We start from the raw sequence: 25,841 nt of genomic DNA, 5'->3' as shown, positions 1-25,841 counted from the left end.
ATTAATACCTTGAGGATGGGGAGGTGGGAGGTGGGAGGTGGGTGGTGGGTAGTTCCGGCCTCAAGCTCCTTACCCAGGTTCCAGGCCTAGGCCAGTACCTGGCAGCAGAAGGGCAGCGTGTGGCATCCAGACTCTGGGGACGGGACAGGGGAAGGCCAGACTGCGGTGGACTCGATTTATGTAGGCTTCCGAGGAAAGTCTTAGATGGTGAGAAAAGGGAACTGCCAGTTTAATGACCCAGGCCTGGCAGAAGGGAAGGATGGTTCAGATGAGGGGGGGACCCCAAAGAGGAGGCAGGTGAGAGCCCAGGGGAAAGCAGGGAAGCCAGGTTTTCTGACCCCCATAGCATAGGCCTCTGGGTCTGGGAGGGGCCCAGACACAAGGCAGGCTCCAGGGTCTGTCACATCTGTACCCACATCTTAGGCCTCCAGACCCTGGTCTGTGGCTCCCCTTTCCCCAAGGTCAAGGTTCAGCGCAGGTGGCTGAGGGTGAGCCCCTCCCAGCCCTGACCCCCGAAGCTGCTGTCAGCATATAGTCCCGCAGGGCTGACTAGAATGGCAGGCCGCCCCTGCCCTTGGCCACGACGGAAGTGCAGCGCTCCACTCCTGCCCCAGGAGCCCCGCAGGGCTGACTAGAATGGCAGGCCGCCCCTGCCCTTGGCCACGACGGAAGTGAAGCGCTCCACTCCTGCCCCAGGAGCCCCGCAGGGCTGACTAGAATGGCAGGCCGCCCCTGCCCTTGGCCACGACGGAAGTGCAGCGCCCCACTCCTGGCCCAGGAGCCAGAGAACAAGGAGAAGCGGCTGTGGGATCCTACAGCCCTGCCTACTGTTGAGTGACTTCTGCCTCTCTGGGTCTCTGTCTCTGTACGCAATAGAGAACTGCCCCAGCTCAGGAGTGGGCGGCAAGTGGTACAGGGAGCGGCCTGCATAGTGGCTGGAGCTTGTCCCTCTAGGAGGAGCACGTGGTTGGAGGGTCGGGAGCTCATGTAGGGTTGCACTGCTGCTCAGGCCTCCAGGTTTGGCTGAAACGTGTGTATTCCCTGGCGGTCCAGTGGTTAGGACTCCGCACTTTCACTGCCGAGGGCACGGGTTTAATCCTGGTCAGGGAACGAAGATCCCGCAAGCCGCGAAGAGAAGCAAAAAAGTGTGTCTGCTGGGGTGGCTTGCAGGGAGGGGCTGATGCAGACGGTGGGGTTGAGGGTCCCCACTCCCCACGCTAGTCCTTGGCAGCCACCCACGCCCACTCCCTGCCCACTGCAGCACACCAAGGTTGTGTCCTTTGAAAGGTCCACACTCCAGATGGGTGGACATATGGTGATTTCATCATCCTGGCTTTTCTTCCAAAAACCTCCTCTGTGCTGCTCTAACACGCGACAGGGGCTCCCAGGCTCCAGGGCCACAGCGGCTGCAGCCCCATGTGGCTTTATAATTATCAATCCCTCTGGGAGCACAGGAAGCCAGGCCCAAGCCCCCTCGGCCCCCACCCCTCTGGCCCTTGGGCGCCGCCAAGTCTGCGAGTTGCTTTAGGGAAGGGTGGGTCCTGCCTGCTTTGTTCTGGGAGTTGCGTGGGGAGCTGGGCTCCCTGCACCGACCCTCACCCGCACCCTGATCGGCCTCCCCGAGGTGCTCAGGAAAGATGGCCACTCAAGTCGGGCATCCATGGGCCCTGCCTCTGGGAAGCAGGGGTCACTGTCTGCATCGGACATCTGAGGGGAGAGGAGAGGACGGCTGAGCCCCAGCAAGTGGCAGAGCTGGGATTCGAACTCCTGCCTGTCTGCCCTGAGGTGCTGCTTTGAATGCTGAGGGGCAGGACTGATGGGTGGGCTTCCTAACCTTGCCACAGCCTGGTGGCCTTGAGCAAGTCCTCTGACCAGCCCACGTGAGATAATAAGAGGGCACTGGGTGGGAGTCACGATTAACCCTTGGTTTATCAAAGAGCAGAAGAAATGTTTATTGCTCTCACCCGGAACCTCCAGGTGTAAAACAGAGCTGCTGTGCGGCGCCCGGAGGCAGTGGGTGGGCCCCCGTGTCCCCTGGGCCCTGGGCCCTGAGGTCCCTGGGGCTCGCAGACTTTATGGCGCCCAAGGGCCAGCGGGGTGGGCAGACTGCCCCAAAGGTCTCTGATGCCAGGAGCGCTGGCAGCCAGGTGGAGCCCTGTCCTGACCCCAGACCAGCCTCTGAAGAGGGGGCCTTTCACCCAGGGCCCCGGCCAGCTAGGGAGCTGGGGAGGAGGCAAGGGGTGCGGGCTGGTCCCCGGGAGAGTGGTCACACCTTAGTGCACCCCACTGGCCCTCCTGAACCCCCTTATGGCCGGGAGAGGACTCCCCCACAGCCTGTAAAACCCCAACCAGGCCCCAAGCTCCGGGGCTGCACAGGGGGCAGATGCCTGCCCTCGGCCCCTCTTCCAGCCTCAGACCAGCAGTCACTTTCTGGGGCAGCCTTAGGGGGTTCACCGCCCCCTGCCACCTCATGCTGGGACATGCAGGGGTGGGGGGACCAGAAGCACGGTCCTGAGTTCTCTTTGTGTTCTAACAGCTTCAACAAGCATCTCCCTGTCTCGGGTGACCCTGGAAATTGAGGGGCTGCCCCAAGCTTTCAGGGGCCCGGGCTGGAGTGACGGCATTTAAGCTTCAAGGTGCGTTTCTCAAACCTGAGCCTACGGCTGAAGACTTTGGGGGATGAAGTGAGCCATCAGCTTGTTTCTCCTTTGAAAGGGTATTTCCCGTCAGAAGCACAGCGGAGCGCCCCATCTGGGGTTGAGCTGACCCAGGTTTGAATCTCCTCCCGTGACACTCACTCTTCAAGCTCACCTGAGTTCTTGGCTGTGACATGGAGAGAACGCTGACCTCCTGGGTCACGAGGATCAGGGTGAACCATGTGAGTGGTGCCGGGAGGGTGGGGAGCCTCTGCGGCCGTCAGACTGGACGCCCGCCACCTGGGCTAGAGCACTCCGCCTGGCCCTCAAAACCCGCAAGCAGCTGTTCACGTCCTGCCTTTTGCCACAAGTGTGCCTGGAGCAGTCTCCCCCCCGACTGCACCTCAAATCTGCACCCTTCCACGGCATCGGCTCCCAATTTGTCACCCTCCCCTCTGTGGGTACGAACAGTCCATCTGCCACATCGGCTGGCCCCACCCTTTGTAGTTTTGTTGCTGGTGTTACCTGCTTGGTCCGCCTTCAAAGTACTGGCTTCTCTAAACGACCCTGGGACCAGCACAGAGCCCACGATATACCCTATCTGCCTGACCCCTCCCAGTGCCCTGAGCCCCATGGGCGCCCACCTGTCCGTCCACAGCTAGGGCGGAGCCCAGGTTGAAGGAGAGGCTGTGAAGGTCACAGGGTGGGGGGCGCCTGCTCCCCCAACCCCTGGGGGGCACAGCCTAGTCCTTAGTCATCAGAGGCTCTCCCAACTTCTTCACCCCATCCTTCCCTCAAACTATTCCTGCTCAGCCCCCATCTAGCATAAGGAAAGGGGGTCGTCAGCCCCATTTGCAGGCCTCACCCGCCAGGCTTCCCAATCTGTCTCCGCTGGAATCTCGGCCCCCGGAGTGCTCTGCCAGTGCCCCTGCAGGCACTGCGGGGAGCAGGCGCCGGGAAGAGACATCTCAGCACCAGAGGCCAGCTTCAGCACAGTTAAACTTTTTTTAATGCAAGAAAAAAAAGTCCGGTCTTCAGTTTGCTTTTCCTTCTCACAGGCAAGTGTGGTTAAGCCACTGCACCGTAAACAGTGAATTCCCATCGAGGACACGGTGTGGGATGGTGGGCCGAGGCTGCAGGTAACATGGCCAGTTCCCGGAGACTCGGGCCCAGCAGAGGCCTAGCGAGCAGCACTAGGAGGGTGGGCCAGGGTCAGAGGTCAGAGTGGAGGAGTCCCTGAGACCCCCGAAGGCGTTCCTGCTGGGAAGCCGGCTCCCCACCCCCCTCCCCGCCACAGTGGCTCTGTGATGATGGCTCCAGGCCCTGGCGGCTGACCACTGGCCGACAGGTATGTCCAGGCCCCCAACAGCCCAGTGGAGGCAAAGCAGAGTGGCCGCTGGCTGGCTCGGGTTTCGAGCTGCTCAGCCTGGGGGCCACTATACTTAGGACATCCACGTGGAGCACCGACCTCCTTTGCTCAATGGGAGGAAGTCAGGTGGGAGAGGGAAGGGGCTGGGCTGTCCCTGGTCCCTCTGTCTGGGCACCAGGCCCGGGCTGGAGCACCAAGCCACACCAGGTTCGTGAGGACCCACCGCCCACCAAGGGTGGGACAGAGAGGTGTACCAGAATGTCCTAGGAAAGTGAGAGGGTGAAGCAGGAAACACCGCCTCTGGGGTCTCTGGCAGGGTGTGCTCTGCACGCACCCATCTAATGGCTCCTGAGTGGAGCTGTCCCCTGGCTGGAGCATGGGGAAGGAGACAAAAATCACAGCTTCTGAACAAGTGGTTGGGAACTTACTGGAAAATTCAGTCAAGTATGAAAGGTGTCACTTTAGAGAACAAAAACTAGCTTATGTATTTCTCTGGAAGATGTTCTCTCACATCCACCCGTCCCCCGGACTCCCCGCAAACAGGCAGCTGGGCCTGGCTCGTGTGACTGTCGAGCCAGGGGACACGAGAGCGAAGGCAGGGCCTGTGGACGGGGGGCCGCTGCGAACGGAAGGAGGAAGGCACAAGAAGAACCAACTGAATCTGAGAGCAGGGGCGGGGGCAGGGCCGGGTGGAGAAGGAAGCCACTGGCCGAGCGACTCAGCCTGAAACAGCCGGGACCCGCGTCCCTGTCTACACGCGGACCGCAGCTGCAGGAAGGGCGAGCCAGGCGACTTCCCCGGCAGGAGGTACAGAGGCTGTGCGTGTGTGGGGCTGCTGGCTGGAGGAGGAGGCAAGAAACAACGCTGCCTCTAACGTTATATATTAAAAATATCCATGGTTCTTATGCACAAAATTCCACCGATGACCTACGAGTATCACCCCTGCCCCCCCAGGAGCAGCCTTAAGATAAAGGTGGTGGTTTTCCTTTGCGAGCTGAGGAAACATCGCCGTCTTTATGGTCTTGGGAACTGCTGACCACCCCCCTCCTCTGCAGCCTCTGCCTGGCCGGCCGCTGGGGGTAGGGGTCGCTCACTCGTGCCTCCGCTTGGAGGGCGGGATCAGGTGTGGAGGCAGGTCGGCGGGCAGCTCGTGGCCCTCTAGCTTGACCTTGATGAGGTGGTTGGCCAGGGCGAACTCCTCGTCGTCCAGCAGCCCGTCCCGATCCACGTCGGCCAGCTTCCAGATCTTCCCCAGCACCGTGTTGGGCAGCTTGGACTTCACCATCTCCTTCTTGGCGTTGGCGCCTGTGATCTTGCCATTGACGGGCGACAGTGTGTAGAAGATCTCGTCGTAGGTGGGCTTGTCCTTGCCCACCACCCACTCGACGTCGTCGATGCCCTCGCCAGCCCCCTCGCCGTAGCCATGCCCGAAGGGCCCGTTCATGGTGCCGTCGAAAGCACCGCCCTTCACGACCTGGGCAGGCATCAGGGACTCCTCCTGGCGCACAATGACCATCAGCCGGGCGATGTCGTTGGCCAGCATGTCGTCCACCGTGTCCAGCAGCTTGGGCTTCAGGGCCTGGAACTTGCTGAAGTCCTGGGTCTGCAGGAGCTCCTGTGGCGGGAGTGGAGGAAGGACAGGGTTGGGTCGGCCCCTCCCGGGCTCTGGCACGGAGGGTGCAGCAAGGGTTCCCGAGCAGAAAGATCTGGCTCCGCGTCACGGCCCCAACCACTTAACATCTTGGCTCCCACTTCTCTAATTCGGAGGTAAAAATAGTCCCCTCCGTGCAGGACTGTGGTGAGGATTAACTGGGAGGAGGCTGGGGTGCCTGGCACAGTCCCGCCCTCCCCCTCCCCCTCCGGGTGAGTCACCACATTCCCCTGTGAGGTGTCACGGACTGGGTCAACTTCTCCGATCGGGGTGGGGCGCTGGTGATTAATCGGGCCGCTTCCACGTTGGGAGGCCCCGCCCCACGGAGCCGGGGTTCCCTCCAGAACCACCGCCCCAGTGCCCCAGCCGTACCCACTCCCATCCAAGGGGCAGCCGTACCTGCATCTTGCGGAGGCTGGGGAAGTCGCCGGGGGAGATCTGATGCTCCCGCTCAACCTTCTGGTAGATCTCGCCCAGGTTGTTCACCAGCTCTTTCTTTTTGCTCTCTTTACCGAAGACATTGGGCATCTCCTTCTTGAGGGAGCTGATGATGTAGGCGTGGACCTGTGAAGACAGAGAAGGGGTGGGTGTCAGGTGCTTCCTGGACACCTTGTGGGGAGCGTGGCCTGCACCTGTGCTGCCCTGCAAAGCTGGACTGTAACCCGGGACAGCTAACCACAGCCGCAGCCCAAAGCCTGTGTTCTTACCATTTCTCGGCACGCACACCCCTCCCCAGTGACTCCTCTGCACATCAGAGACACCGAGCGCATTCCTACCAAGCCGAGCAGAGCCGTGCCTTCCTGCTTACACAAGTCTGTGGATGCTGGTGCCATGAACTCCAACACAGCCTGAGTTATGCCCCACTTTATCATCCTGACAGCCTCGGGGATGACTAAGGGTTAGGAAAATCCCACAAGGCTTTCCCCAGATGTTTCAGGCTTCACGCAGTACCTTGGGTGGACATCTGCTTCGGGGATGACTAAGGGTTAGGAAAATCCCACAAGGCTTTCCCCAGATGTTTCAGGCTTCACGCAGTACCTTGGGTCGACATCTGCCAATGAAGGGTGGCGCATCCTTCCCTCCCTCACAGAGGGCCAGTAACTCTGGCAACCTTGCAAAGGCACAGCCCTCAAACCCCTCTGCCTTGCCAAGCAACGTCCTGCCGAGGAAGGCTGCAGCCAGCCAGCCTCACACCCCCTTCTCCCAGACTGCCAGCTCCACCCCCAAAAAAACCTCTCCACTGGCCTGACCTTGTCTGCCGGGGGCTGCGACCTGGCTGAGAACTGCCCCAGGGAAGCAGGCTGGTCACAGAGTCACAGTCACAGCTCTGCCCATCACAGGCCAGCAGAGAGAGCGACTCAGTCCAGGAAAAGGAAACAGTCTCAAAACAGCAGGTGCAGGACAAGACTGGAGAGGCTGGGGCTTTCCAGGCAGGGCGGCTCAATGTGCCCAAGGGCCACGCGATCACACACCATCTCTGCAAATGAGCAGGCAGGGCCTGAAATCTGCCCTTTGCTCCGTCCTGGAGGGAGGCTGAGCGATGAGAGCACTGGAAGCCCTGCCGGGAGAGGGGCTGGAGGGGACGGCGGGGAGCTGTGCTGCCCTGAGGCTGAGCAGAGGCTGGACTGGAAAACAGGGGGCCAGTCTCTCCTCCACTCACCGCCTCTTCCCCTTCAGCTCAGGACATCGCTTGGCCCTTCGAGGCCAGGAGCCAGGTATGTGGATTTTCTCATGGGCTCCTTTCTCAGAACCAGTTCCACTCATCAGGAAGCTTCCAGAAGTGAGATATCTACAGAAACGTGCAGCCCTGTACCCTCCAGAGCAGGGTGCGGGCATCTTTACTTTGCATACAGGTCACCAGGGGACTGTGTCCAAACGCAGATTATGGTTCAGTAGGGCAGAGGTGGGGCCTCAGAACCTATGCTTCTAGTGGGTTCCAATCTGCTGGTCCTGGAGCACTTTGGGTAACCACAGAGGAGACACAGCTGGGGGTAAAGGATGCAGGGTCGCTTCTCGTTATTCAGGCCAGGGAGCACCAAAGCTACCTGACTCCAGCCCTCAAGACAGTGTAGGGTGCCCTGGGCCACTGTGTTTGGCCCATGGCAGAGTGCCAGAGCCTCTGGGCTACACAGAAGGGAGCCTCACAATGCGGTACTATTCAAAATCGTGTCCTAAGGGGACGTGCTCTGCTCCTCAGTGTTTGAAGGGCCCACTGGTGGCATTACCCTTCCTTCCCCAGCCCCAGCCACCCCGGGGTCCTGCTGAAGTGCTCGGCCAGGCACTGAGACTCCAAACTCCTGAGCAACTCAGATGCTGTCCACAGGTGCCAGCAGGCCCTGTGCTTCCATGGAAGAGTAGGGCTGGTTTGCAAGGCCTCTGGGCCAGAGGCCATCAGCGCTCTCCCTGGGCCCGCAGGTTTGCGCCCCATCTCTCCACTAACTACCTCCTGTCTCGGCCTAAGCATCATCTCCCGCCCGAGACTCCCCAGGCTAGCCCGCCCTCCCAGGACAGCTCATCCCAGGCCGACCCCGAGACAACCTTTTCTTCATGTGTTCTGCTTTCCCCTGTACGGCTGACAAGTGCTAGGAGGGTGGGGACCTGTCAGTCCCCACTGCGTCCCCAGCACCCAGCACATGCTGCGTGCACTCCAGTGCTCAGCAGACCCGGGGGGAAACTGATGAGCCCTCGAGCAGCATCCCCACCCACTCTCCACCCCCCAGGCTGCCCCCGGCACAGTGGTACCTTCTTATCTGATGCTTATATGTGCTAAAAAGAACCTCAGGAAAAGGCTGCTCCCACGGGGGCACAAGAGGACGGGTTCAGACAAGGCGTGGCACAGTGCAGCCATGGGTCTGCAGGGCTGGGTCTTGGGCATCCAATCCCGGGGTCCCGAGTGGCCATCCCAGAGCCCCCTGGGGCTGCGTTCCCAGCCTGGGTTTACCTTGGCCAGCCGCGCCCGCTTGATCAGGTCATTGAGCTTCCTGAGGGCGGCGTTGCGGGGCAGAGACTGGATGTCTTTGAAGAGGTCCTGCTCCTCGGCCTCGAAGAGCTTGCGGTTGTCGGGGATGAGGAGCGGGTGGGACCAGAAGGAGCCGATGTACACCCGGACCACCTCGGGGGTGTTGATGATCTTCCCCAGGGACCACATGAGGGCCCCGTAGACCCGCATCAGCTGCTGGGTCTCGATCTGGTCGGCCTTGTTCAGCACCACGCGGATCTTGTCCTCATGGTTCTTGAGCGCCTTGATGACTTCCGAGAACTCATCGGAGATGTCCAGCTTGTGCGCATCAAAGAGCAGGATGATGCGGTCCACCCGCTCAGCGAACCACTCGAGAACGGCCGCAAAGTCGTAACCTGCGGGAAGAGAAGGGCGAGTTGGGGGGCGCCAGGGGCCAGGCGGTCCGATGGCTCTCGTGCCTGACTTGGCCTGGTACTTCTCAGCCTGGGGTCATTTAAATTTCCAGAATGTACTTATGTGGGCAGCCCAGTGCCCTGAGGGCAGGTTCATCAGGCCTCCCCTACTTCCGTACCCACCGCGGTGACACCCTCACCCACGCAGCACCTGGCACGAAGAGGCACTTAACGAATAAATAATGCAAGGGAAGTCACAAAGTCCACGCTCTAAAGTGGGTCGAACTATGGCAAGAGTGAGGAGGAGACCCCAGCAGCACAGCTCAACACCGGGCGGGAAGAACAGATTTGGGGGCTGTTGGCTGGGTGCCCTGCACAGCAGCGACAATTAACAGCAGTAAGACGACCTACAGCTGCTGCTTGTCCGGTGCTATGTGCTGGGCTCCCTGTTCCGCAGGACTCTCATTCATTCCCTATGAGTTACAGCTCGGGGGCCAGACCTGGCTCACTACCTGTTTTCATAAATAAAGCTTTACTGGAACACAGCCGGCTCATCTGTACTCTCTGGCTGCTTCTGAGCTACAAGAGCAGAGCTCAGTTGTGGCAGAGACCATGAGGCCCCCAAAGCCGAAAATTTAACACTCTTACCCTTAGAGAAAACGTTTGCTGACCCCTGCTCTACAGGCCTATTAAGTACTGCAAACCACCTCCCCTTTCTAGGTCTTAAACGCTTCTCTAAAATGAAGCGACTGGACTAAGCTCCAGTTCCCAACTCTATTCTGTGCTGTTTCCTGCCAACAATTAAGGCCGTTGGTGAACCGGCCGTCTGCAGCAGGACTGCTGACAGAACTGTCTAGTTTTAGCTCGATTCACGGCCCCCCAGCTTAAAACTGCATTTCCCAGCCTCTCTGCAGCAGAAATGAAGCAGCAAAGAAAAGGGGCACCAGCACTTTGTCCTCTTCTCCCTTCCCAAGGACTGGAATGCAGGTGTGAGGGCAGGCGCTGGAATAACCACCCTGGGTTCAGGATGGCCCTGGACCATTGTATTTCACACAAACTATCAGATACCTGATTTTAAAGCCCGTGGATTTGTGGGTCTCTGCAATAGTGGTTTAATTTATGGCCTATTTTACAATTATGCCACCTCAAAGTGTTTCCACTTCTTGCACTGTCCCCAGAGGAAGAGAAAATTCTGTTTCTCATCTTTTGAGACTACTAAGGAATGGTAGACCATGTGGAAACAATGGCCCAAGAGTCTTTGGGAAGCTTGGGTCCCAGCCCCCAAGCCGCCATCTCTCTGGGTGACTCCGGGGAAGTCTCCTTTTTCCTCACCGGCAGGCCACAGGACACCCCCAATGCAGGCTGGCCCTCTTAGGAACCACTGCGTCCTTCCCAGAGCACAGTCATGCCCCTGAGAAGGAGCCAGAGAGCCACTCCTATAGAGAAGAGCCTGGGACGCTGCCCAGAAACAGGCCAAAACCAACCCCCCACCGCCACCAGGCTGGGATTTAGACATGCCTTCTCTAGATGGCAGGAAACAGAAAAGCAGCAGGTAGAGGGCAGACCAAAGAAAAGGACCAAGTGTCAACAAAAGGCCCAGAGTGACTCAAGGAGCCACGGGGAGGGCAGCCCTCACCGCCCCTCTTGTAAGGCGTGGGCTGAGCCATCCCGCCAAGCCTCCGGGGCTGAATGGGAGTCCACAGACAGCCCACGAGGCCACGGCCCCTGGGGGTGGGGAGTACTTTAAGAGAGCCCTGTGGGGCGTGCCTGGGGTGAAGCTGTGCCTGGTTAGGCAAACATTCCAGCCACCCCGTCCCCAGGTTCAAGTGGGCTCCAGAGCTGTCTGCGAACCTGAAGCCGCAGGCTTGCAGGCCTCTCCCTGCACCCAAGCGCTCAGAAACAACACAGGCTCTTAGTAAGGAAGCCCTGGATTTAACTCCCAGCTCCAGCCACTGACTCTGTGACCCCAAATTCTTAACTTCGGAGTTAACACTTTTTCTTCTGTAAAAGTCAAATAATAATTCCTCCTCCCAAGATCACAGGGAGGATTAAATGAGGCGACATGTTCCCAGCACAGGCCCCAGCACCAGAGCGACACCCGTGGGTCGGGCAGGCCCAGGATGGGGAGAAGAGGCAGGGCCCCCTGGAACGAGGGCTGAGGGGCTGGGGCTGCATCACTGATCAGAAACTAAGGTGACAAATGATCAGCCTGGCTCTGAGGCTAGAGGCCAGTGTTGTCCTCATGGCAAGACACCGAACCTCAAGGAAAACCCCGAATGCATGGCTTCTGTGGACCTAGCTTGCGGCCTCTCCAGGGCAACCTGTTCCTGCCGCAGCACAGGGGGAAACAGCCTGCTTTTTAAAAAATATTTATTTATTTTTGGCTGCATTGGGTCTTCGTTGCTGTGCGCGGGCTTTCTCTAGTTGTGGCGAGCGGGGGCTACTCTTCCTTGCTGTGCCTTGTCTTGTTGCAGAGCACGGGCTCTAAGCGCGTGGGCTTCAGTAGTTGTGGCACATGGGCCTAGTTGCTCCGCAGCACGTGGGATCTTCCCAGGGCTCGAACCCATGTCCCCTGCATTGACAGGCGGATTCTTAACCACTGCGCCACCAGGGAAGTCCCTAGCTTCTTAACAGCATAGCAGTGGAGTTGGTGGCAGCAAAGCCCCTGTGAACCTGAACTTGAGCCTGGGCAGGGGAGCCATCAGTCTTCCAGAGGCCCATGCAGACAAGGGAAACGGCCGGGCTACCAGATTCCCCACACTCAGAGGACGTGGGAAGGCAAGGAGCAAGAGCCAGGTTACTCCGATGCCCGCCACCAGCCACCACCAGGCTGCTGGTTCCAAAGTACAAGGTCCCTACGTCCCTGGACACAAGGAGCAGGCCGAGGGACACGGGCAGGGAGCAGGGCCAGCCCGGCCTCGCCGCCACCGCCTTTTATGGCCGGCTCTGGGAACGGCAGCTCTGGGAACAGCAGGTCAGCGCTGAAAAAATGATGACTCAGGAATGAACCGCTGCTCTCAGCAACAATGAGGCTCAACTTCTCCCCTCGTCAGACTGTTTGTCCTCAGACCACCGCAAGTTCAAACCGCAGATTCACACAGCAGGGGAGGCGGCAATGCTGAAACCGAGGGACTGGGAACAGGGGCGCCCTGATGGGCTGGGCTCGAGGCCAAGTTAGCTTTGGCCAGGGAGTGAGGACTGCATGCAGGGAGCCGAGGTCACCCCCTGACTCCACCCAGTGTGGCCTCACTCCTCCCATCCCCCAGTGGCGGCGGGAGGGGGGTGCATATGATGGGGGGAGAGGAGGGGGAGGGGGAGGAGGAGAGAGAGGAGGAGCCTATGAATAAGGTACCGGGTCCACGAGCCCCCAGCCAGAGCGAGCGCCCCGCACGGCTCTGCCTGCAAACCCAGTTACTCACCAACACCTCAAGTTGGAGCCAACAGAGCTAAGCCCATTTTTTTGTAGGTGAATGAAATTTCCTGTTTATATGGAAAGTGCTCACACTTTTGGTGAGAGAGAGCCGGTGGCTGGCCAAGCATGCCCACAGGTCATGCAGAGGGTCACAAGGCTGAGGCTCGTGCGATGTCATCACAGGTGGAGGACCACGTCCTACCACATGGCCGCAGCCTCCCCAGGCCCACGTGACACCCCTCAGCCCGCCGACCCCTCACTCAGCCCGCGTGTCTCCACAGGCAGCAAGGGCTGGACTGACCCACACCTGCAGCGCCGAGAGAGCATCGACCGAGTCCCCACACTGGCCAGGCAGCCCAGCGGCCACCATCAGCCTGGGGCTCGGCGGCAGGTGACGAGTGCAGGGACCAGGGACACATCCAGAGAGGAGCATCCCGCCCCCAGCACTGCCCCAAGCACTGGGCCTTCAGGCTCTGGGCCAACCTAGAGGTTGGCCTCGGTGGCGGGACCAGGCATCAGACATCACCTAATGCACGGCAACTCCTCGGCAGAAGCAGGAGGGCACGGGCGCCCGGTGACGAGGACACCACGGCCACGCACCAGGTGTGAACACAACGCTGCAGCTGCATCCACCTCAGGAGGGGCAGTTGTGAGGTGCGGACACCCACAAAGGACACAGACAACACAGCCGGAGGGGGCTAGCTGCAAAGAAAGGGCTGACCCTGCGATGGGAGTAAAAGCCAGCACTGATAAGAGATAAGCTCTGGCTCGGAGAGTTCTGGGACCTTGAAGACATTATGAAATGATGAAATAAGCCAGTCACAGGGGGTGATTCCACTGGTATGACGTGGAATCCAGAGACAGAAAGTAGAACGGTGGGGGCCAGGGGCTGCGGAGGGGGAGAGGAGTTGTAGCTTAATGGGGACAGAGTTTCAGTTTGAGAAGAGAAAAAAAGTTCTGGAGGTGATGGTGGTGATGTTTGTACAACAGTAAGAATGTACTTAATGCCACTGAACCGTGCACTTAAAGATGGTTAAAATGGGGCTTCCCTGGTGGCGCAGTGGTTGAGAGTCTGCCTGCCGATGCAGGGGACGCGGGTTCGTGCCCCAGTCTGGGGGGATCCCGCGTGCCGCGGAGCAGCTGGGCCCGTGAGCCATGGCTGCTGAGCCTGCGCGTCCGGAGCCTGTGCTCCACAACGGGAGAGGCCACAGTAGTGAGAGGCCTGTGTACCACCAAAAAAAATGTTAAAATGGTAAATCTTACGTTATGCATATTTTACATGGGCTGTGTAGACGGGAGGCCCAAGCCTGCCTCTCACCTTGGCTCTGTTCCCACCAAGCCTCCTGCAGGGCCCGGGTGCTCCAGGGGTCCTGCCTCTGCAGTGCTGGCTGCCCTCCTCACCGGGTCTGCCTTCCCACCCTCCGACACCGAGGTGAAGGGGGAGCAGTTGTGATGTGTCCTCGCCCTAGCCCAGCACCCTCCAAACACAGGTAGTTGCGGTAGCTGGGGGAAACGCTGCTTCAGACATTCCAGAAGTTTCTAGAGTGCAAACAATAGAGGGTTTGTCTCCAATCGACTTTTGTTTCCTGCCATTCAACCTGCGTGGGCCTCCGTGTTTCTTGCCACGGCTCCCATCACCACGCTTAACCCGTGCCGGGGCCGGGAGGAAGGGGTGCAGGAGCACAAGAGAGATTAAAGAGCTAAGAATCTACACCGTGAGGACTTGTTCTGAGCTTCCTTAAGCTAAAGTTCTTAAGGAAAGGATCCTTCCAGCGGCACAGAGGTTGGGAGAAAGGGGCCTCCCACGTCTAGGCATTTACCCGAGAGAAACTGAGAAATTGGGACTTTCCTGGCGGTCCAGTGGTTAAGACTCCGCACTTTCAGTGCGGGGGAGAGGGTTCAAGCCTTGGTTAGGGAACTAAGGTCCCACATGCCACGAGGCGCGGCCAAAAAAAAAAAAAGAAGAAACAGAAATTAAATTTGTACTCTACACGAATGTTTATAGCAGCTTTATTCAAAACTGCCCCAAACTGGAAACCCAGATGCCCCTCAATAGGAGAATGGATGACAAGTTATGGTACGTCCGTATCACAGGGTACAACAGCTACAAAAAGGAAAGAACTGCACACTCTCAAAGAAAAGATGAACCTCAAGAGCACATGCTAAGTGCAAGACAGACACAAAACGCTTCACACTGTCTGATTCCATTTCTGACATTCTGGAAAGGCACAACTTTAGGGGCAAAGATCAGTGGTTGCCTGATGAGGGACTACAAAGGGGTGAAGGGGACTTCCTGGGGTGATGGAAACTTTGTATCTTGGTTGTCATGGTGGTTACACGACTGGTGCATTGGGTGAATTTTACCGTATATAACACAGATCTCAATAAATCTGGCCTAGAAATCAGCAACAAAGGACAGGGTGGTGGGGGGCAGCGGCAGGGGAGACCAGGGGGAAGGGCAGAAGGACTCTGGAATCAGGCCTGAACCTTCTACTCTCCGAGCCTCTGTTTCTTCAACTGCAACGTGAAGACAGCAGGTTTCTGCTGTGTGAGCGAGTGAGCGCCTGGCCCACTGTAAGCGCTTTGTAAACGTTTGCGGTCCTTTACTCACAGGATTTGTATTTGGGCCCAAGAAGCTCAGATTCCGATGGGTGTGTAGGCAACGACGGCTTCTAACGCGTGAAGAATGCCTCGTACCCCAAATATAAACCGAGCGTTTGCAGGCGCTCAGGCAGCTGCCAGGGAACAGGTGGGGCGCCAGCAGGGGCTGGTCCAACCCCCCGCGGGCAGAGTGGCCAAAAGCTGGACAGGGGCAGTGGGGGGGCTGGTGGGGAGGCGCCGAGAGGAAGGCCCTGAGGAGGGTAGCTGTGCGGAGGCTGGGCCCCCACCAGAGGAGGTCCTGGAGTCTGAAGGGAAAGCCCTGCTGAGTCAACGCTTCCCCCTCTTCCAGCCTCCACGAGCTGTTATTCAGAGAAAGGTCTTCCTCATCGAAGTCTGAGAATCGCTGGGTTTTCAGTGTACTTTCATTCAGCTGACATTTGCTGGACACTGAACTGGGCAGCGGGCACTAGGGTAGGAGATTAACACACGTAAATTCGTGCAATCGTTGACAAGAACCAAGAGGCTGGTACTGCTACTCCTGTTCTATTGATGCAGCTCCCAGGGGGGCAGCAACTCCCTAGGGCCCCCAGCTCCTAAGTACTGATCTGGGACCCGAGCCTCTGTCGTCATCTGTGCTGAGGGTGCTGGGAACCCAGGAGGGACGCAGGGCTCAGCCTCGTGCTCGGCCTTGCACAAGGCTTTCGAGGCAGCCTCATGGAGCCATTCTCTGGGGTGCAGAAAACCCTCGTGAAACGCTGGCAGGGAGGGCTTTTAGGGCTGGGGCATCTCAGGAGGTGGTCAGCAGGAAGGGACACCTGTGGGTCAGAGGGCTCCAGGTTTGGGCCAGGGAGCCCCTACCCGACTGTTAAGCCAGATGGCTCCTGAGGTCGGATGGAGCCTGGGATCCAGGGATAGTCAGCAGCGGGGACGACCCAGGGGAACGGCCAGCCATAGCCAGGGCTCCTAAGGTCTGTCCATGGATGGCTGGGGGCGCAGGGGTGGGAATTTCCAGCTGGAGGCAGAGAATAGGGAGAAAAAAAGCAGGTCTCAGCACTGCTGTTCAAAGCCCTGCACCTCAGGCCCATTTCTGGACTGGGAGTCTGATCTCGGGCAGGGAGAGAAGCAGTGTGGCCTCTGGGCATTCCGGGAGAGCTGAGCCCGGCACAGCACCGGCCTGGCAGGGCTAAGGGCTCTTCCGAGCCAAGCTCTCGGAGCTCCTCAGCCCAGAGCACCGGTCTGCAGCACACTGCGGCGTGAGCACGGACTCTGCTGGGTTCAAATCCCAGCACCAACTCGTGCTAGCCTATGTCCTCTTGGGCTACTTAACTTTGCTAAGCCTCCGTTTCCTCATCTGAAGAGGAGCAGCTTCCTCACAGATGCAGCTGCTGCGATAAGCGAGTGGGGCTGGTTCCCATGGCAGAGGCCAGCAGAGAGCCAGGCATGAGGCTGGCCGGGCTCCGTCTCCTAGTCCAAGCTGAAACAACTCGACCTTGCTGACTCGACTCCCACGGGGCAAAATGAGGCCCAAAAGTTACAGCTCAGCTCACAGCCTCGCAGTGACAATGGCGGGGGGGCTCTGGCCAGGCCCCTGCCCCCGGGCTGAAGCTTCCATCAAAGAGCCTCCGGCCGCTGCCCACAGAGGACCCACATGGGAAGACCTGCTCCCTCCCAGGTCCTGCCACGACTGGGCCGGCGGCCAGCAGCCTGGGAGCCCAAGGCACCGGCTCCGCCGGGCCCCAGTTGCCCTCTGGGATGCCCTTTATCAGTCACATGGGCAGCATCCAAAAACGAACACTGTCCCCGCAGGTCACCTTTCTCTGCTGACACAAGAGAACTTTATCTTTAAAGGCACTCGGGAGATGAGCACAATGGGCAGGCGCGGCCCAAGACTCCACAGAGGCTCCTGCTCTTCCCTGGAGCAGTTCTCAGGGGTCTCTTGCAGAGCCTTGGGTGTATCCCGACTGCTTTGTGCCTGCTCAGGCCTTACCTTATCTTTCCACACAGTATTTCCTGCACACATTAGGCACCATGGGGAAAGGGGAAAAAGTCAGGAGGGGCTAGGCAGAGAGGGTGGGAACTGGAAGTGAATGTAATTAGTGACACTAACGTCTACGCAGCCTCCAGAAGGATGCTCTGCTTCCAGGGAATGAGGTCAACAGACCACAGAAATGCGTGCCGCCTGCCCAGGACACACATTTTCTGTTGGCCCAATCTTTTTGAGAGGGAAACACCTGCCTTCCACACCGTCAGCAAAGGGAGCAGAGAGGTGGCCGCCAGGGAGCCTGGAACACATTGTCCTACTCTGACTTCCTCTGCCAGGTGACATGGGACCTTTGCAATGACAGATGAATGGGGTCTCCAAGAAGGAGAGACCTACCCCTTCTGTGTCCACCTGGAGAACACCACCCCAGAGGCCACACCCAGCACGTCTAAGAGGTACTGCCCCATGGTCTTTCTTCTCCACTGATAAAACGCTGACTCCAAACACATCCCACGGTAAATCCCAACTTGGTAACTGTTAGTAGAATACTTTAAACCAAGACCTCTAGGGTTATGGAAGGAAAGATCTCTATTGCACAGGAGGAAAGCCCTCCTCCAATGAGAGTGATGCACTTGTCTTTAAGCCAACCTCCTTCTTCCTGCCCATGATGGGTGGGGGAAGGTCCCTGGCTGCCAGGGACCCAGAGGGGCCACACTGTAAGGGAGCAGGGTTGCGGGGGAACACAGGCAGTCTCCTGCTGGCTTCCTCCTCCAAGTATCTGCCATCTACATGGGTAACTTGCGGGCCAGGACTGTCTGGTCCCCACCAGTGAGATGCACCCTGCGCCTGACTGGACAGCACGCTGAGGCACTGCTCTGCTGCCTGTCCGACAGAGAGCAAGTTTGGACACCACTGCCTGCCTTTCTACTAATGCGGTAAGGAAGCAGAGGGAAGGGGAGGCAGGGGAGGGAAACACCCCAGCAGGCAGGGCCAGGATACTCTTTGCAGCAAGACAGCGTTAGACACTCCCAACTCCTCAGTCTGCTGAGACTAAGGCCCCAGGCTGAAGTGTCAAAGACAGCCCAGCAGGGGAACTTCACAGCACTCGTGGAAAACTGCTGTTTCTGAGTTCAACAGGGGCCATAAGGACCCTAAGGCTTTCCCTCAAGTACCTTTATTTATTTATTTATTTTTAAAATTTATTTTTGGCTGCGTTGGGTCTTCGTTGCTGCGCACGGGCTTTCTCCAGTTGCAGCGAGCGGGGGCTACTCTTCGTGGCGGTGCGTGGGCTTCTCATTGCGGTGTCTTCTCTTGTGTGGAGCACGGGCTATAGGCGCACGGGTTTCAGTAGTTGTGGTGCACGGGCTCTGTAGTTGTGGCTCGTGGGCTCTAGAGCACAGGCTCAGTAGTCATGGTGCACAGGCTTAGATGCTCCGTGGCTTGTGGGATCTTCCCGGGCCAGGGCTCGAACCCGTGTCCCCTGCATTGGCAGGCGGATTCTTAACCACTGCACCACCAGGGAAGACCTCCCTCAAACACCTTAACTGCCAGTTCTGAAGGATATAAGGAGTGTGGCATTTGGGGGAGGATAAGCCTCTTTTTATGAGCTATTATTGTCCCTTAGCCAAAGATGCGTTCACATCAACTGACCTATCTGATCTGATAGCTCCCAGTTGGGAGAACTCCTCCCCAGCGTATTCCCCCAGGTCATTAAAGACATAACTCTACAGAGCCTCAAAGAAAGTCCCTCCAGGATAGCTCAATCCTGGAGGTAGATGGAGAATAAATTCCCTTTTGTGGGTCTTTCTCTTTAAGAGTAACTAATTCAGGGACTTCCCTTGTGGCGCAGTGGGTAAGAATCCGCCTGCCAATGCAGGGGACATGGGTTCGATCCCTGGTCCGGGAAGATCCCACATGCCGTGGAGCAACTAAGCCCGTGCGCCACAAATACTGAGCCCACGTGCCACAACTACTGAAGCCCATGCACCTAGAGCCCACGCTCCACAACAAGAGGAGCCACCGCAAAGAGAAGCCCGCGCACCGCAACGAAGGGTAGCCCCCGCCTGCCGCGACTAGAGAAAGCCTGCGCGCAGCAATGAAGACCCAATGCATCCAAAAATAAATAAACAAAATAAACAAATTTATTAAAAAAAAAGAGTAACTTGTTCAGATTCTCTAGCCTTGCTCTGGCAAATGACAAGGCAAAAGCCTTGTTTATCAGGCATCTTCTTAAAACCAGGTTAGAACAATAACAGCAGTAAGAAAGAAAAAAACTGGCCCTTGCCTCCCCTAGAAGTGTCATTATCATCGGGGTGGAGAACATAAAAGTTTAAACCAGATTGAGAGACAGAGAGCAGTTTCGGTATACTCTGATGCAATCCCCTATTGGCAGGGGCCCACAAGCCGGGGGAAAAAAAGAGAAGCAGGGTTTCTCAGCACTGAAAATGGGGCCCCCACCCGCTCACAGCCTCAGCAGAGACACACTGCCTCCCAAATCTCAGGCTGCTGGCTTCAACTGCAAAGCTCACTAATGCTGGGCGGCCCGGAGGGAAAGGGGGTACAGGAGAGATTTGCAAGTTAATGATAAACAAATCTGGCCACTTGTCCTCAACCCCCTCTGAGTCTGATCTTGTTTCATTTTTACATTTGCAGCTGCAGGCTCCACTCTTAGCCGGCCCCCATGCTCCTCCCAGAGAGCATTCAGGCGCGAGGCTCCCCTTCCTTCTACAAAAAGGGGCAGCGGCAGAAATATAACCCAGTTCAGGTGCATCCTGAACCAGATCTTTAGAAAAGCTTGGCACACTCAAGACAGGAGTTTACACAACTAGAATGGGCCTGATGCACTAACACTCCGCATGAAAACCTTACGCCACGCGCGGCACCCAGGGAGGCTACTGATGACCAACATTTAAGCAAATTTAAACACATTTCCAAGGCCCAACATGTTTAACAAATTCCTGCTAGCTTCTCCTTTTGGCTGTGGCTCTTTCAAGTCAAACTGTTCTCTCACAGTCCTGCTGGACCCACTAGGAATGTATACAGCTCTGGGAGGCAAAGCTTTTAAACACCAGCTAAGGTAAGTGAGCCCCAGGGGAGCCAGGGGCTCATTCAGAACAGCAGTGCTGGCTGAGGTATCTGGAGCCCAGACACGGAGCAATCTCCTGGGACCTCACGGCCAGCCAGGATCCTGCCTTCCTTTCCAGAAGGCCCCAGGGGCTGGGAAGCTTGAAAACCACATAAAACTGGCTGTTGTCTCACCCTGACGGCTCTTGTAACCTCAGCAAAGGGAACCAAGGAAAAAGCAAGCTCCGGCCCCCGCTGGGCTCGGCGTACCATGCAGATACAAGGCTGATGTAAAATGGGTTCTCACTTGGGCTGGGAGAGACTTGGGCAGCATTTGGTCCGTGTCACAGACGTCAGATGGAAGTCGTCTGACTACACCAGGTGCCCTGGGCTGTGTCAGAGCCTGTTTACCTCTGCTGATGCGCTGTTTCTCTCCAGACAGGATCCCGGGAGTGTCGATGATGCTTATGCTGTCCAAGACCGGGTTGGGCAGCTGGGCGCACATGAACCTGCACGAGAGCAAGAGCCCAGAAGAGAGATGTCAAGACTCGGGTATCACTGCTCGAGATGGGACAGCAGTGATTTCTGTACTCCTTCGTCTCCACCTCTGGCTTCCTTTCCAGAAGAAAGGAACGGAAAGGAGGTTTTCTATTGTCTTAAGTTTCCAGGAGTGGGAATTCCCTGCGGTCCAGTGGTTAGGATTCTGCACTTCCACTGCAGGGGGCACGGGTTCCATCCCTGGTCAGGGAACTAAGATCCCGCAAGCCACAAGGCCAAAAAAAAAAAAAGTTTCCAGGGGTGACCAGCAAATTGCACATATTGTCTTAACTGGGAATCCAACCAGCAGGCTCCAACTGACCCACATCAACACTTCCCTCCCTTAGCTTTTCTCCCAGAGCTCGAGAATTCAACTTTCAAGTTGCTGACATGTTAGTGAAAACTGCACAAGCCTAGGGTCACCAGTCAATTCCAGAAGGAATAGAGAAGAGTGACAACTGAGACCTTGGAATTCCATATTAAAATTTTCAACCGCTTGGCTAAATTTCCACGCTGCAAGAGATGGTCCTGTCCTACTGCTGCTGGGGCCAGCCCTCGCTTCAACCCAGCTGCTCAGGTGAAGGGACTGCAGTGGGCAGCCGCTGACAGCCAGGGGACCACGCAGGCTGGTACATGGTGGGGCAGGGAAATACAGACACCATTCTCTCAACGTCAAGGCAGAAGGAGGAAAAACAGAGAGGCTGGCAACTCACGGACCACGGCTCAGCTGTGTGTGCCTGAGTTCCCACTGAGTTTAGAACAGCCCAGAACAACAAGGGCTGTCCCAACCGATAGCAGAGATTCTTGACTGGACACATAAAAGGCTCCTTTAAAAACTTCTCTGTAAAAGGTATTGTGAGCAGAGAAAATACTGACCCATTGTCTAGGAATCTGCCATGATTAGCTTCCCCTTTTGGTCCCACACCACAAGTGACCCGTGGCCCAGAGGCGGGGGCAGCTGGCCAGGGTGAGAGGTCCTGCCTGCAAGCACAACAGAGCAAAAGCAGCTGACCCGCAGGATGAAGAAACCTTGGACCTCATCCTCACCGTGCCAGCAGCAGAGCACACGTGCTGTAAAGAACTGCACGACCTGGGGCTCCTGCTGGGGAAGGAGTCAGTGGAGAGAAAACCAAAACAAGACGACTTGGCTCTGAGAAGCAACATACATGAAAATGCCTTGTGAAGGGCCTTGTAAGTTAACATCTCTGCAGATCGGGCGCTCTGCAAAGCCCGGGGAGTGAGGCCGAAAATACGAGAGGGAGCAGGCAGTACAGATGCATCCTATCCTGTTTCCTCACCAACAAGGACGCAGAGATTTCATCTTGAGCTACAAGTTACCAGTTACGCAATGAGTTTACGCAGGATACTCTTAGGATACCGTGGTTGCGCCCTGCCTCCTGCTCTCTCTGATTTTAGCCTTAGAGCAGCCACTTAGGGGGAAGAGGCCGGAAAGTCCAGTCCATGATTCAATGAGTCTCTTTAAGAGTGCGAGAGAGGCTGTGTCAGCCACTGAAAAGCCCCCTTTGTGTGCCCCGGCGGGCTGGGCGGCGCTGGTGTACTACACGGGCTGACACAGCTGGGGGCCTCAGCTCCAGCGCAAACCCACACCCCACCTCTTGGCTGACGAGGCCCCTTCCGGCAGGGCCATTCGTTACCAGTGTTCTGGGACCCTCTGGAGATGAAGTGGGGCAGAAGGAAATACAAGTGCGGCTCTCGGACCCTGTGGCACTGGCATCATCAGGGTGCCTCTCTTCGACCCGGCACCCCCGAAATGCTCTTTTTTTCAGGGAGAAGCAGCAGGAGGTGGTAGCTGGCTGCACAAAGGCAGACAGTTGGCACTGCATTCACCGGCTCGTGAACTCGACAAATCAGCGAGGCTCCGAGAGCCGCCGTTTCCTGAATGAGGTAGGGGTTGCCTAGCTGATGTCTAAGACCCCTCCCAGCTCTGAAACTTTAGGTCTCTAAATTCAGAAAACAGGTCATACGCCCATTTCTCCTTACAAAAAAGGTCACCTCTCACAATCAAAAGTGGACCCCTAAGGACAGCAGGAGATGCAGCTCCTTCCTTCAAGCTTCCCAAATTTCTCCAGGAAAGCAGACCTAATAATGCTTGGAATTCCCAGCACAGCAGCCAGACTTTCCACTGGACCGTATGGCCTCCACCAGCTGACAGCCAGCCAATCGCCTACCTACAGGCACAACAATTCACAAACCCCAGTATCCCCTGAGGCGGGCTCCTGGCTAGGAGAGCCCTGCCTCTTCAGGAGTCTCACCCAAAGGGCTTTACTCTGGCCCTGACTCACAAACGCCATCAGCCGTGAAACAGGAAGACAGGTTTAAATGCCTGAGAGAGGCAAAAAGACAACAGAAGACTGCCTGTCTTCTCCGTTAAAGGTCAACTCTGCGCACAGAGGCAGGCCTGGTCACTGGCCTGGATCGAGGGCACGCTGGTCTACCCTGTGCGGCTGGACAGTGTCTGGAAAGGAATGTGATCATACAGGGCGGAGACCTTCTGGAAGGCAAGAGTCAAGGATTCTTTCCTAGGCTCTTCCCCAGACGAGACTTTGAAAGGCATGTGGAGTCACTCCTTGAATGGGGTTTGGCAGAAATGACAAATTTGTGAAGTCCTTTGGTATGTCCCCTGGGGGTGGGGGGAGGGATTTTAGAATCCCCATTGAGCAGGACCTTGGAGTTCCTTTAGAGAAAAGTGAACTTGGCTGTAGCACTCCTGAGAGAGGAGGCCAATGCATTTCATTCATAGCATCGTGAAGGTTAGAACCTCGGAGAATTACCCTCATCAGGGTTTTACCCATTTAACTGGGGAAACTGAGGCCCAAGTAGGTTAGGGAACATACTAGTGGGTCTAAGCAGCCGGAATCCCATTCCAGGGCTCCAGGGCCCACCGCCTGGCAGCACAGACCCTTACCCCTGAACCCCCTAAAGCAGCACGGGACCTTCAGAACTGCCCCTGGGAGAAGTGCTGGTCCTCGCCCTGTCTGCTGCTTCTGCAGGCCGCCCCAAACTCAGCAGGCCACAGCAGATCCTCTCCCACCGGTCCCTGGGGAGGCACAGCACAGCACACCAGCAAAGGGAATGGCTAAAAGTTTCACCGTAGTTTTCCGTGACACTTAAGAAACAGACCCGTGAAGGGAGGGGTGAAGGGGTTGGTTTGAATGAATTAGGTGCGTCCAGGGGTAGTGAGTAGTAGTGAGTCTGGGATCTGCCAGGGGGGTTGGGAGTTAAACCGATAACCTGGAAAATTCTGGGGTGGGGGGGAGGAGGTGACAGAGCCAGTGGAGCCGGCGACGCGCACTCGCAGACCCCCTCGTAAGGGTTTTCTATGGGAAGCGGCAGAGGACCCAGTCTCAGGGAGTGGTCGCTAAGGGTCTCGCGGGGGCCTCGGAGACAAAGAACAGCGGGGGCGGCGGTCACAGGACGGTCGGGACCCCGGCCACTCCCTCTGCCCCCCGGGTCAAAGGGTGGGTACCTGTTGAGGAAGGCGTTGCCGAAGGCGTTGAGCTTGCGGAAAGGGCGCCGCGGGTCGACGACGAGCGCGTTGCCCGGCACCACGCCCTCGGTGGGGCCATGCATGACCGCGATAAAGGAGTCGGTGGTGGGCTCGGGCCCGATGCGCATCCCGGGGAAGTCCTGCTCGATCAGGTGCCGGATGAAGGTGGTCTTGCCTGTGCTGTACTGGCCCACGAGGAGCACCATAGGCTTGTTGTCGAAGTCAGCGTCCTCCAGCGCGGGCGAGTGGAACTCGTGGAAGCGGTAGTGCTCTTCCAGGGGCAACAGCTTCTGCGCGTATAGTTGCCGCAACCCCTCGGCCACCGTCTGGAAGAGCTCCGGCTCCTTCTTGCGGCGGGCATCCTTGCTGACCCAGCTGAACATGCTGCCGGAGGCCGGGCTGGCTGCTGCAGGGCAGAGCGGCGGCTGAGAGCCGGGCGAGGGCGAGGAGCCGAAACTGGGCCGGGCCTGCCGGCTGAGGAGCGGCGGGGCAGGGGGCGGGGAGCGGCCCGCACTGCGCAGGCGTACGGCACGGCCCACAGAGCACCCTCTGCGCAGTGGAGCGCGCGCCTCGCCCTGCTCCCTTTATAAGGCCGGGCCGCGCGATCGGGCGCGTGCACCGCAGCCACGCGGGGCCGCGGGGAGTTGGGAAGGGGTGAAGGAGGAGCCCCGCCCACGCGCTCTGCGCCACGTCTTCCCCTCCCCCACCTCCCATTTGCCGATTCCAAATCTCGCGAGCGCCGGTTGTTCCGCTTGCCCCGGCCCGGGTGCCGTGGCAACCGCACCTGTTTCGCCCCGCCCCTTGTGGGACGGCTCGCGGGAGTGCTGCGGCTGGGAAGGCTGGAAGTGGGAGTCCGGAGCGAGGAGGTCCCAGTGTCTGCGCGCCTTCCATACCCGGCGAGACCCCCAGTTAGACACCCCAGTACCCCGAATACGCGCCCCACCTGCAGTTCCCCCAAGAACGGTCCTCCTCCTCCCACTCGCTCAGAATCCCCAGCGCCTCCTGTCTGCACCGCCCTTCCTTGCCTCCTCCTCTCGCCCCTGCTTCTCTGACACTCCCTCTCATCCCCTCATCTTTTATCTGCTTTGGGAGAGGGAGAGACAGGAATGAAGTAGTGGAGGAAGCTGAGGGAGTAGAACATCCAAGGCAGGGTGGTGATTGGGGAAAGAAAAATGGGAAGGGAGGAGGCCGATGGGGAAAGACTAACCAGCAGCAAGAGGCCTGAGCTCCCCTCAGGCCAAGAATTGGGAGATGGACACTAGCAGTGGAGGACACATATGACATATAACATGTGGGGGAACAGAGATGGCCTCCCTAAAGCGGCTGCATCTGGTGGGGGGATGTGAAGAGGAAGCCGAGGCCCTCCAGCACTTGAGTTTTGAGGAAGTGAAATCGGAAATTCCCTATGTGGGGTGGAGGGGAAACATGGGGCAACAGTGAAATCTTGTGGGAACTTAGGGGGAATTAAAAAACCCAAATACTTCCGCTTTCCTCTCTGGGTCACCACCAGTTACCATGCTTTACTCTGACCTGTTCCTCCTGCCCTTAACCAGTTCCTGGCTGTTCCATTAGGCTCATTCCCCCACCATCATCCCCGGCCACATGTAGGCCCCCTTGGCTGTCCAGGCTGGTGAGACTCTTCAGTGGGTGATGTCAAAGTTTTGGAGACTGGGATTGTTATGTAACCAGTATCAGGACACCAAAGTGCCAGGGGTGGATGCTCATGGACAGA

The 25,841-nt window shown here is 57.8% G+C and overlaps 1 protein-coding gene across 1 annotated transcript; it reads right to left on the bottom strand.

Moving 5' to 3' along the window:
• Window positions 1-3,622: 3,622 nt before the first annotated feature.
• EHD1 (EH domain containing 1) lies at window positions 3,623-24,656 on the bottom strand. The gene is made up of 5 exons (XM_067748461.1): window positions 24,089-24,656; window positions 20,476-20,573; window positions 8,598-9,010; window positions 6,056-6,220; window positions 3,623-5,620 (listed from the first exon to the last, which is right to left on the bottom strand). Exons 1-5 carry the CDS (start codon window positions 24,490-24,492, stop codon window positions 5,096-5,098), a joined length of 1,605 nt encoding a protein of 534 aa, XP_067604562.1. The 5' UTR covers window positions 24,493-24,656; the 3' UTR covers window positions 3,623-5,095.
• Between the last annotated feature and the right edge of the window lie 1,185 nt (window positions 24,657-25,841).

Source organism: Pseudorca crassidens, chromosome 9 (assembly GCF_039906515.1).
Source record: "Pseudorca crassidens isolate mPseCra1 chromosome 9, mPseCra1.hap1, whole genome shotgun sequence".
Taxonomy (NCBI): domain Eukaryota; kingdom Metazoa; phylum Chordata; class Mammalia; order Artiodactyla; family Delphinidae; genus Pseudorca; species Pseudorca crassidens.
This window is presented reverse-complemented; position numbering and strand designations above follow the sequence as displayed.